Genomic DNA, 13,456 nt, shown 5'->3' on the forward strand with positions numbered 1-13,456 from the left:
AATTATTCTTACTTAAAACAGTCACACTATGTGTAAAATGATTGTAACGTTCATACATTTTTTGGACAAAAATGGTTAAAAAATTTTGTAGCACATAGGCCATAATTTGACAAAATTTGACCTTGATACTCAAAAAGTAGTTAAAATGAGCAAACCCCATGAACATGGACAGAAACCGAACATTAACTATTGTGTTAGTTTTAAGCCTCCTTATGTTCTCTATGAATCTTTACATTCAACATACCATTTTGCTAAATCTCAACAAATCAAATTGTAACATATTAATTACAAACACTAGTCCAAACCATCACAAAACAACTGTTTCAAGAACAAATAAGCGTCTGAAAGTTGAACTAAAACCTCATGTGACCGGACCGACCGGACTATTCCCCATTAATATTCGTTGAACAAAATGTAAAAAGAAAGACATCTAACTATTCAAACGAACAATGCTAACAATAAGTTGCCAAAAACACTAAATGCTTCCAGTTAAAGCACCTAACTGTTTCTATTGAGCATGCAACTGCAACTTCGGAGTCCACTTTCTTCTGCTGGAAAATCAACCTTTAATTCTGCTAGCAGATTCACCTCCTCACCATAATGTTGACCATAATTGACCACTATATCCAAAAACTTTACATGCTTTTGTTGACCACAGCTTAAATTAAAAAACACCTCCATTTGACCTGCCATCTAAAACTTTTAACACATTAGTAAAACATTAGATGCCACGATATCGACCCATTAACTATGTTTTCTCTTAAGGGGTCAAACTGACTACATTACCAAACTAGCACATTTCAAAAAGGCTATCGTTACAGGGTCGAAACATTATTATAATTAGCAAAACAGCCCACCAACCTAAGTCCATTGCTATTCTATATTATAATTTTGTAAAACTTGGAATACATATTTTTTTTAAAAAAATACCTTAATTTTTAATTCAAAAGGGAGCTTCAAGCGATTCATCCCACACATCAGCACTACCATTAGACGCATCGTCAGCATCTTCCTCCATTGACAGCCTAATATACTCCCGATGTGCAAACCGGTCCCACTCTGTTAATGTTGGATTCTCACGCTCCTGTATCATTAAATTATTTTTTTATATTAATATGCAGCCGACATAAATTATATTCTAAATAATATATTACCTGGCGTATGAGAAACGGGTCACGAGTTTCAAAGGCCATGAATTTATTAAGATTAAAAAGAATATTGAAAACACTGCCAGCAAGTTTACTTCCTTTCAAATCACGCAGGGTAAAATATCCCTCGTCCTGCAATTAACAAAATGTTAACAAACATATTAACATAATATGAGTAGATTACATATTTGGTCCCTATGGTTTAAAAATTGCGGATATGGTCCTCAACCATCTAGATTGGAGGTCAGGTAAAATTACTATTTTGCCATTTTTTAAAAGTTACACTAACTGTTTGCTATAATATTTATATTACATAGTAAAATATTACCTTCGGGCCAATCATGTCAACGATTTGACACAATATGTCCTCAAAAAGAACAGGCTCTTGGGCCATGCATTCCATTCGATGCAATTGTTCTTCATAAAAGAATTGCATTTCGTTTCTCGTAATTATTCCGTTTGCGTCTAAGTCTACGCATTTAAACCTGATAAAATATTATAAAAGTAAAAAAAATTAGAAAAGGGCAAATAAAAGATCGAATAGTGTTTCAAGAAAGAAGCCAAACAATTCTATTGAACGATGAGTCAAACTGTCAAAGTCAAACATACCAGTATTCCAAACTCTGCTCAGATGATTTGTTCTCTTCAGACAAAATAAAATAAACGAAATCTTCATATCCCATTTTCCCATCCACGCCACTGGTAAACTTCCTTGGTACCTAAACAAAAAAGAAAAAAGAAAAAAAGTTAAACCAATTAAAAATTGAACAAAGAGTACACTGCTATTTATAGATAAAATAAAACAAGAAAATTTTGGTTTTGTCCTGTGGTTTGGTCAAAATAACCCTTTAGTCGAATGAACTACAGAGAGGCTTGTAAATGAACCGAACAAACACAACATATTCATGTTTGTTCGTTTAACTTTCACTGAACAAACGATCGAACACGAACAGGGTTTTCTTGTTTGTGTTAGTTCTTAAAGAAAGTGAACGTGTTCATGTTCGTTCGTTAATGGTATAAATGGATGGTTCACTAACGTAAACGGACATAAGCAAACAAATATAACTCAACATAGATGAACGAACATAACTGAGCAAACACAATTAGAAGTAAACGTGAATATCAATCTGTTGGGTCTGAATAGTGAATAGCTAATAAAACGAGACTAAATTGTAACGGGCCTAACAATTTAAATAACTACATAAACCAAGAAACTAACGTAAACCATCAAACATAGATGAACGTAAACGAACATTCATGAACAAAAATGAACAAACAAGACATGTGTTCATGTTTGTTCGTTTAGCACTTTAGCTAAATGAACAAAAAGTCATGTTCGTTAGTTTAATAAATTGGAGTAAACTGCGGTTTTCGTCCTCATGGTTTGCTCAAATATGCGGTTTTAGTCCAGTAGTTTTAAATTTGCGATTTTAGTCCCTGTGGTTTCATTTCACCGGCAATTAAACCCGAATTCATTAACTCTGTTAAGTATGGTCGTTAAATCCATTAGCGTACCCTTCACGTGAGGGACAGTTTTGTCTTTTTCCCCCCAAATACACCTCCCTCACGTGACGGGGGCTTGCGAATTACGGTTGGGGTTTATTTGAGGAGAAAAAGGACAAAAAATGCCCCTCACGTGACGAAAAAGGACAAACCACAGGGACGAAAAAGGACAAACCACAGTGACGAAAAAGGACAAACCACAGGGACGAAAACCGCAGTTCACTCTTTAATAAATATATAACTTCCCGCCAAACGGTTCACGAACAGTTCACTGAATGTTCGGTTTGTTTACAGGCCTAACTACAGATCTGACTTTAATTGAAACGAAAATGAGACCACAGTGATTGAGAAGTCAAATTAGAACTACTGAACAAAAGTGTTATTTTGGCCAAACCACAGGAACGACGACCATAACTTACTCAAAAGAAAAAAGTCAATGATATTACAAACCTGGGAAAATATTCGGTCAACAATTCGGTATGTGAGTGCATGATTCCCGTATCGTATTAGATTCTCTTTATCAATCAAGAAATCATGATCCGTGTCAAGCTCCCAAAACTTGCAGTAGATTACATAAAAATGCTCGTACGAGAAATATCTGTAACAAAATACAATATTAGTAACTTAACATATATTAATGTATTGACTCAAATTATACAAAATATTACTTTAAAACTTTGTTAATGTCCTCTTCTTCATCTGCGTGTTGCATTGCAGCGATTAAATTTCCATGTTTTAGCTCCCGTAGGGTAAAACGAGAATCACCCGCTCTATTCATGTAGTAAAAGATTCTGTATATTACGGTTTCAGCTGGTCACAAAAAAAATGCAATACTTAAATAACAAAACTCAATATTTTAAGAACAGATCAAATCAATAATTATGACATCACAATCATAAATTACACAAGCCAACATTGAAGAGCAAAACATTGTTAAAAACAAAATAAGAAAATAATATAAAAATATGGAACATTGCTCATTTTCCACATATAATTGATTTAATAATAAAAAATAGGAGAATTTCATATAAAGCCTCAAAAAATTACAAAATATCATGTACACCCTGATGCAAACTTAAATTTTGATATTATAACAAGTTTAAGGGCATATATGATTTTTTAAGTTTGCACCGGGTATATATATATAGGGTAAGGATCCTAAGAGAACCCTTTGCAAATTGAGAACTTTGAGAACCATTTTGGACCACTAAAAACACATTTAAAAAAAATATTTAAAAAATCATAAAACAAAAAATAAAATTTTTTTTTTAAAAAGTAAAAAAACCAAAATTCTTATATTTCATTCCGGTTTCATTAAAAAAAATAAAAAAAATACAAAAAAAACAAAAAAAAAAACGTCGTATTATACACATATGTATAATTTTATATAATCTTTAGTTACATAATATACACGTATGTACAGTATCATTTATCTTAAATTATACACATGTGTACAAAAAAAACATGTAAATATACATATATGTATATATTATACATATGTGTATATAATTTAGCTAAACCGAGTTTTTTTTTATGAAACCGGGATGATAAAATAAGAATTTTGGTTTTTTTTTTACTTTTTTGATTTTTGTGTTTTTTTTATTTTATGATTTTTTTTTATTTTTGAGTTTTTGTGGTCCAAAATGGTTCTCATAGTTCTCAATTTCAAAAAGGTTCTCTCATGATCCTGATCCTATATATATATATATATACTAGTTTTTATGGTTGTGTTTCTTTTTCGTGTCCAATATTTATATTTTCATTGCATTTTAATTTTATGTATTATAAAAAAATTAATAATATACTTAGAATTTGATGATGAAATAGTTTCAAAAATAAATGACATGTTATAACCCGTTTAAAAACTATGGGTTTGGTGAGACCCATGACCACTTATTATTATTTTTCTTTTTAATATAAAATTTTTTCTTATTATAAATATTATATTTTTCTTAAAATATTAGATATTAATATTTAGTATATCCATACTTTATAAGAATTGCATATCAAATACTTGGTGAGATTTATTTTTAAAATAGTGAGATGTTATAACTCGTATAAGGTTATCTAGGAATGGTGAGACCCATACCATGAATTCGGGTCAAATGCACTTGAAGTCTTCATTTACAAATAAAACAATATGGTGGCTTGAGTAAATGTAAGAAACAATCATAAAGCATTTAAATGTTTCGTTTATTTACGGAGGTTGTTTTATGTTATTTGTTTCTAATATTTATTTATGTTTTGAATTTTTATTTTTTTTATTGTATGAAAGTTAATAATATACTTATGGTTTGATGATAAATTGTTTCACAAATAAATGAGATGTTATAACCCGATTTAAAAACTATATGGTTTGATGAGACCCAAGACCCGTCTATTTTTTTAAATAAATAATATATTAATTTTTAGTATATCCCTACTTATAGGATTTTTATATCAAATATTTGGTGATATTAGTTTAATTTAATGAGATGTTATAACCCGTTTAAGAAATATATTGGTTTGATTAGACCCATACCCATGAATTCGGGTCAAATGCATGAGAAGCCTTCATTTAAAAATCAAGAAAATCTGGTGACTCCAAAAAAAGGGGGAGCGACCACATCGCGACACGTAGGATTTTATTGTTTTCGTTTATATATATATATATATATAATATTTTGCAAGTTTTTAGGGGTATATGTAATTATCCCTAAAAGATAATTCAAACATGCATACCATATCTCTCCTGAAATTCAGGCGTGCCCAGTAAGAACTCCAAACCCGGATGAGTTGCCAATAGTTCCCGTAGTATGGGTTTAAAATCATCCTACAATGATAAATATTATAATTTCATTAATGGGTAAGTTTTTCATTTCAAAATGGAAAAACAAAATCATGATCGAACGAACAGATTTGATGTTATAAAATTACATGAGTCAAATATCTCAAATCTGGCTGTTTCAGTAGTGTATATATCCGAGTAGCAACATCTTTAATTAACATGTTACCATTAATCCAATAATCTATAAATGCATCCCTGCAAAAAAAAAAGGATAAGCTTTTTATAAAAACATTAAAACATTTCTTCAAAGAAGCATAAGACTATACAAACTTACCTAGTCACAACGCCTGTGCCTGCAACGTCAATCTTTTTAAAAAGGACAGCTGAAAAGAAAGACGGTAGTTCGCAAAGTTCCCTCGTAAGCGGTTTAAGTTCTACAAATTTTAAATAACATTAGCATGGTCAAACTACAAAAGTTGACAATTCATACTTTAACAAATGTGGTTTGAATCTCACCGTGCAATTGTAGTCCATCAGGATGACCATAGAAAAACTGATTACATTTAAACAAACATTTTTCTTTTAAGTCCTTAGGCGCTGGTCGGCCATTTTGAAAGTAAAACTGCAACAATTGCACATGATCCAGTTAAGTTAAATAACTAACGAAAATATATTAAAAAATAAATTTCTTCTTAATTGGACCTGAGGTATCAATTCTTTGACGGGCTCGCTTATTACTTTTAATGGAGACCCTAATACAGATGGGCCCACTCTCTGTTTTGTGATTCGGGGAGAACCCGATGATGAACTTCTTGGTGAAAGTGGAGGTACTAAATTTCCAGAAGGGGTTTTTGGGCTGGAAATTGATCCGGCTATATTTAATGGAGCGCCCGCTTTAGCATTGTTGAATAAAGATTTCACCTATACATAGACAAAAAATACAATAAAATTTTTTGATATTGATATTATGTGAATAACCCAAAATTACCTTAGGACACTGAAAACCAAAACTGAATACGAAAATGAATAAAAAGGCCACACTAATTATAATTTTAATCATACTTCATGCATTACATACATTTCAAAGCAACAAATTCAACCATAAGAAGGATCGCACTTTCAGAATTGTGATTTCAATCATATACCATGCCTAAATTACATTCCTAAGCAACATATTCAACAACAAAAAGATTGCAACTTTAATGTAGCATAATACGAAATGTTCAAGTTGGATGTCCAAACTTCACAGGGCACTAATAAATTTGCCCAACTTTAATGTAGCATAATACGATATGATACAATTTCTTGGCAATCCCATATAACAAAAGGATACAAATAGCATCTGATATCGAAGGTGTAGCTGATTATCAGTATTACATATCTCCCATTGTTAATAGTCAATGACTAAGCATGTAACATCCTCATCATTCCACCACTAATAGTAAGTAGAAAATGTTAAGGCACGCAGAAAAAGCCTAAACAAATCTAAACTAGTCCCTAAAACCTTTAACCCTTCCAAGAGCTCCTATCCCAATCATGTCCCCGGAGAGGTGCGAGTATACCAAATCCTGCATAATTTGCTCCTCTCATGACAGTTTGGATATGCACCTGCTCCTCCTCTCCTCTATTAAAAGGGTCTCCACGCTTTGTACATATGTCGGCATCCATCTACTCTTCACATGTCCAAAGAATCTCATTATCTCATCCCTTATCTTATCCGCAATCACCAGAAAGACTTCAATTCTATCTCAAGCCAACCTTGTGTGCCCCTACAAGTACAACCATCTCAACATCCTCATCTCTACCACCTCCAGCCTTCTTGCTTGTGTCTTCTTGATTTTTCAACCGACTTACATGCAGGCCTTTGCGCTCTATGGCTGCCCACCACTCCTCTGGTCTGTTGTTTAGTGCATGCTTATCCTCTGCCACCAGCACAATATCATCGACAAACATGCACCACCGAATGTCCCCCCTGAATTGACGACAACTCATCTAAGACTAGTGCAAAAGGAAATAGACTCAACGCGGATCTTTAGTGAAGGCCCATCTCCACATAGAAGGAATTCATAACCCCCTACTAGTGTCCGAACAATTGCCCTAGCACTGCCATACATATACCTAATTATGTCTATATATCTTCAAGGAATCCCTCTTTCCTCGAGAGTATCCCAAATTACTCCACGAGTCGACAGGCCACGCTATCATAAGCCTCTTCAAGGTCGACGAACACCATATGCAAATCCCCCCCCCCCCCTTTATTTATACTTTTTCATCAGTGTCCTTAGGAGTTAGGATGTCTATTGCCTCCGTAGTAGACAGACCTGGCATAGATCCAAATTGATATACCGTAACTTGAGTTTCCTGTCTAATTCGCGCCTAAATAACCCTTTCCTACAATTTCATAGTGTGACTAAGGAGCTTAACTAATTATGATTTCAATAACCCTTTCCCAAAGTTTCAAACTTGAAAACCAAAACGAATTAGATAATAAAACTATTTGTGATTTCCATCATACATCATTCAATACACACATTCAAAAACACCAAGTATAACAATACAAGCAATTTTACCCTTAAAACTGTGATTACATCATAACTCATACATCATGCTATAATTACATTCCTATGCAACAAATTTAATAATTCAACTAAAAAAATCCAACAACAAAAAGTTGCTACTTCAAATCCTCATATTCCACCATAAATAGCAAGTAAAACCTCCAAAAACAGCAAAAAAGCTCAACCAACTCATAAAATGCCATTTTCGTGACGATTCCACATCTAAATTCTGTAACTTTACTTTTGTCTATTTATAACATTATTATCCAGATGTCTTTCAACGTCCTATCTACAAAGCCTTTATGTTACTACTACAAATATCAACAACCACTTATTGCACACAAATCTTTTACTAAATAAGGCAAATTACCCAACTTTAAATGATAATAACTTAAAACATAAATAAAAATAATATTATTACCAAAAGGGTTGTTTCAGGAAGTGAAAGCCATTGGTCGAACAGCTTCTGTGCAACATAAGGATTAGACTTAATAGCCAAATAAGACACCTCATTCAGCTGCAACAATTCCGGGTCAAGAAAACCCGAATCCCCATTATTATCCAAATCCATCTTTTAAATCAATCGGATCTCAAATTGAACGATCACTTAACCCTAGAAATTGGGGGTGTTTCTTGAATTGTGTTATGAAGATCGATGGGTGAAGTGAATCGTATAATAAAAATTGGTTCTTTGAATGAAACAAATAAAGAAAGAGAGTATATAATATAAATATATGTATGTATATATATATATATATGTATGTATAATAATAATAATAATAATAATAATAATAATAATAATAATAATAGGGTTAATAGCACCTGGAGTGAGGGTGAGGAAGAAGAAGGAAACCGCGTACATAAAAACATGGTTAGGCTAAGGGCAACGGGGCTTAGTTGACACTAAATTAGCCAAGCAAAATCTGACACGATAGTGTTGACGTGACACAGGATCAAGCTCCTGAACCAAGCGTCAGAGGGTGTAGGTCCAGGTGATCAGAGGCTTGGTCAGGCTTGATTGGTTTTTTTTTATTTATTATTATCTTTTATTATATACACAAATATAAATTAAAATTAAAATACTTCATTAAAACATAAATAAAAATAGAAATAAAAAGAAAAATAAAAAGGAAAATAAAAAAATACATATAAATAACGCTTTTATTTTTGTGTTGCCAATTCCTTCCGAATACGTTCTTTTTCTTCCTCCATTAGCGTTTGGTCGTATGGCGGTAGGTGACTAAAGTCTTTGGCTAGAAAAGCCAAACTCTTGAAACGGTTTCTTTTGTGTCGAGCTTCACCAATCGAGTGGATGCCACTTGACTATTCCTTAATTTCTTTTTTATAGTCGCCATCAACAACCGTTTTTTTCCCACGATCCCTACCCGGAGGGCGGCTACAACATTGGTATTTCAAATGACCTTCGGACAAGTTTAGGTCGAAGTCAATATGATTCTCCGACCCGCTCGAAGAGACGTATGTGCCGGACACACTAGTTTTTGTACGTTTTGCCCCATCGCTCATGTCCTCCGCACATAGTTCAATCCATTTCGAGCACTTTCTTAACACCTCCCACAAGTAGCCATCGTCAAACGTCTTCACCACCCCATACCTCCGCAACACCTCTTGTTTCCATTCATCACAAGTGAATTGGTAAACCGCAAGATCATCGGACCCACTCGGCCGCATTCGGTTAGCATTGCGGTTATGTATGTTGGTAAACAATCCTACATATTTACGAGTATCGGTCTACCGACCCGATATCATATTATCGGTACGAGCCCTACTCCCCACTTGTTCATAAAAACATTCCCGAACCTTGACCCAAAAAACTCGAGCTTTTTGAAAGTCGGCTACAAAATAAATAACAAAAAATGTAATAAGTACACATAAAACTTAAAAGAAATATCAAACAATAAAATTCACGAAATAATTTACCCGCGTTCCAATCTTGGGATATTTCAATCCAAGCTTTCGCCAACGCAACCTTTTCTTCTTTAGACCACGGAGTAGTCTTCCGCTTCTCCGGTGCCGAAGGACCATCCGCTTTGCCGGTCTTCTTCCCCTTCTTTTTGTGGGATCGTTTTGCCGGCTCCGGTTGTGTTTCCGGGACCGAAAAATCAGGTTGTGACATCCCAATGAACTCTTGTAACGAATCGTCGTCCATGTAGTTACATTCATCGGGAAATTGAGTGTCGTTGATGTTGCCCCAACTTGACATGGTTTGTAACTTGATAAATTCTTAAATTATTAGAGAGAAATGAAGTGAGAATGGTGTGTTATTGTTATAAAATGGGGTAGTTATTTATAATGTGTTATTTAGTAAAAAAAAACAAATTAAACTAGCCAACGGCTAGTTTTTTGAAACCCAAAGCCCAACGGCTCTTTTCTGTCCCGCGACCACAGCCACGCCGGCCAGCCGCGCCCGCCTTCACCTGAGGGGTGTAGCGGTGTCCGCGAGCCACGTAGGCGGCCACGCCTACCCCTCACCCCCACTACCCTCAGTCTTAGGATCAGTGTTGCAAAAATCCCGACTAGGCACCGATTAATCCCCGATTAATCGCTAGTCCCCACTTTACTGATTAATTTTGGGCTAGTCGGCCAATTAATCGGTCAACGGTCACATCCGGCCAAAATCGACGGATTTTGATGAGATTCCGACCAAAATCAGTGGTTTCCGGCGAGATTCCGACCCAAATTAACTATTTCGGCGAGCTTGCAACAAAAATTAGCGATTTCCAACGAGATTCCAGCCAATTTCTGGTCAAAATATGTTTGTGTATGTATAAAACTGAAAATCACATATAAAAATGTGTGTGTGCATGTATAAAACTGAAAAATATACATTAAAGTCCGATCCGATTAATCCCGATTAATCTCGACTAATCCTGATTAATCGCTAGTCCCCACCCCACAGCCCGACTACCGACTAGCGATTTTTGCAACACTGATTAGGATTAAAGCCTATTAATTGAAAGTTGAAACCGAAATCAAATCGAAAGACGGCTTGTTAAAAGCTCGAATCTAGTTGAGATTAAATTAGGTCGAGATTAATATAAGGTTTTTTTAATAAACGAGTTCGAACCTGAACCTGAGTCTGAGCCGTTTATATTTAATGTATTAAATATAAGTCATTATCATATATAATATAAAACTAGTTTTAGATCCCGTGTAACACACGGGATGATCCAAATTATAAAGTACAAATAAAGCAAATAATTACATAGCGTATATTAAAAAAATGTATTACATATATGTTTGTATCTATATTATGTATTATGTGTGCATAAATTGATTTTTTTATATCACATAATGAATTTTTTAAAAATGAACTTCAATAAAAATGCACATATAAAAACATATCCAAGAACGCCCATTCTACTGAAATTTCATTCGCAATATCATATATGTATAATTGAAAAAAAATTGGTTATGAACTAATTTCGAAAAAAAAGACTTCCCATACAATAGTAACTATGACCACTCAACCTAAATACAGATGAAAAGTTACCTTTATTGGTATATTTCTCAACTTACCACCCATAAATAGTAATGAGAACATTAAACTGTAACGACAGATGTTTTTCAAGAACTATATTTTTCTGAGCTACAACATAAGAAAGATTTTGATAAGTTTTAGGGGACTTCTCGACTTTGTCATAATGACAACATAAAAAATAACATGCTATCTCATTCAATTTTGTGAATATTTTGTTTCATTTGAGCATAATTTTGTATGACATGCTTTCTATACAACGTTCTGATCACCAATGAAGAAAACGTTAATACTGACACACATGTTTCATATTTGGTAAAAGTTAGAAGCATTGATAGACCTAGGTGGCATGCTGGAAGTGTTCGCTATCTTTTCTTTAATTCTAATAGTTGAGAGAAAAATAGTCAATTTGCCAAATCCCGAACTTTTTATTTATTTCCAAAAATGCCCTTGAAAATAAATTTGAAACCCAAATCATGTTTAGAATTCTATTTTTCATCCGTTTGACATTTTAAAAGTCAACACTTTGAACCTGTAACAAATTTGATGAAAAATATATTGGCATTCTCAAACTTTTAAATATTCTCATTGCTTCCATTTTTGACCCGTAACAAATTTTGAACCAAATGTAGTTAACTTGTAACAAACAATCTATTTACCAGCTTTTAACTCGTAAAAATCAAATTAAAGTTCCACAAGAAAACCCAAAACAATCCTTGAAAAAAACCAAGATATTAAATATGATAAACTTTGTTATATATAAAAGTGATTGGTGTATACTATCCTTACATTTTAACATATATATAGTTTACTAAATTAACCGAAAAATTAATGAATTGATTTATAACATATGTTTATAATTTATAAATTTATATGACAATTTATAATACTACTACTACTACTAATAATTATAATAATAGATAAGTGAAGATTTTAAAATTGGATAGACTTTTAAACATATATTTATAATTTAAATGATTAAAAAATTGTTTTGTAAAATGAAAGTTGTTCGAGTTTTGTTTTTAGAGTTAAGTGTCATTTTATTACATGTGGTTTGGTCAACTACGCAACTTTAGTACCTATTTTTTATTTTGTGCAAATGGCTACCTCAGTTTCAAAAAACTTGCATTTTTAGTATTTTTTTCTAACCTCGCCTATTTTTTCCGTTAAGTTATGGATAATTTGGTAACTTCGTTATTTTCTTTGTTTTTTTTCTTTTCTTTTAAACGGTTATATCTTGTAAACCCCAAATCCAAAATCATAACATCAAAATCCAAATCCTAAATACCCAAACCCTTTCTCCATATCATCATAGGGTTTGAATTTTTACGATATTTGGGGATTTAGGATTTGAATTTTGATGTTTTGATTTGGGGATTTAGGGTTTACAAGCTATAAGCGTTTAAAAGAAAAGAAAAAAACAAAGAAAATAACGAAGTTACCAAATTATCCCTGACTTAACGAAAAAATAGACGGGGTTAGAAAAAAAGAATTAAAAATGTAAGTTTTTTGAAACTGAGTTAGCCATTTGCACAAAATAAAGAATATGTACTAAAGTTGCGTAGTTGACCAAACCACATGTACTAAAATGACACTTAACTCTTGTTTTTATTTACAACTTCAACAATATACATAGTATAATATGTTAATGATAACATTAGAAATTATATTCTTTTCAATCTTTAACAAATATGGATACGTTGTTGATTTTTGGATTTCACCAAATATTTTAGAATATATATTAAATAATAAGTTAATATTTATTTTTATAAAAATATATAGAGATAATATAAATAGAGCGTAAATGGAAAGTGAATAATTATTTATGACATAAATTAGGTCACTTAAGATTTTAGTTTTGGAGGGAAAAAAATTGTGAGGTTTAACCACAAAGTGACACGTGTCACAATTATTTTCTTTTATTAGAAGAGTAGGATTAGATGAGCTTGGGCTCATGCTGGGTTCGGCTCGGACTATTTACACC

The 13,456-nt window shown here is 32.8% G+C and overlaps 1 protein-coding gene across 1 annotated transcript; it reads right to left on the minus strand.

Annotated features, from left to right (window-relative positions):
• Window positions 1-214: 214 nt before the first annotated feature.
• Window positions 215-8,559, minus strand: LOC143601608 (serine/threonine protein phosphatase 2A regulatory subunit B''beta-like). The gene is made up of 13 exons (XM_077078978.1): window positions 8,398-8,559; window positions 6,121-6,339; window positions 5,935-6,040; window positions 5,753-5,852; window positions 5,568-5,673; window positions 5,373-5,463; window positions 3,320-3,461; window positions 3,102-3,249; window positions 1,758-1,867; window positions 1,477-1,633; window positions 1,155-1,280; window positions 931-1,084; window positions 215-693 (listed from the first exon to the last, which is right to left on the minus strand). The coding sequence occupies exons 1-12, from the start codon at window positions 8,545-8,547 to the stop codon at window positions 944-946; spliced, it is 1,596 nt and encodes a 531-aa protein (XP_076935093.1). The 5' UTR covers window positions 8,548-8,559; the 3' UTR covers window positions 215-693; window positions 931-943.
• Window positions 8,560-13,456: the final 4,897 nt, after the last annotated feature.

The sequence above is a fragment of the Bidens hawaiensis genome, unplaced genomic scaffold, assembly GCF_021521415.1.
Source record: "Bidens hawaiensis isolate Kalapana, Puna unplaced genomic scaffold, B.hawaiensis_p1.1 tig00056845_1, whole genome shotgun sequence".
Classification (NCBI taxonomy): domain Eukaryota; kingdom Viridiplantae; phylum Streptophyta; class Magnoliopsida; order Asterales; family Asteraceae; genus Bidens; species Bidens hawaiensis.

Excerpts from the sequence above, each read along its gene's own strand:
- LOC143601608 (XM_077078978.1), bottom strand. The coding sequence starts at position 8,547 with ATGGATTTGGATAATAATGGGGATTCGGGTTTTCTTGACCCGGAATTG. Across the intron at positions 5,674-5,752 it reads GGCACAGGCGTTGTGACTAG|GGATGCATTTATAGATTATT; the intron begins GTAAGTTTGTAT and ends TTTTTTTTGCAG. Across the intron at positions 3,250-3,319 it reads GACATTAACAAAGTTTTAAA|ATATTTCTCGTACGAGCATT; the intron begins GTAATATTTTGT and ends ATTTTGTTACAG.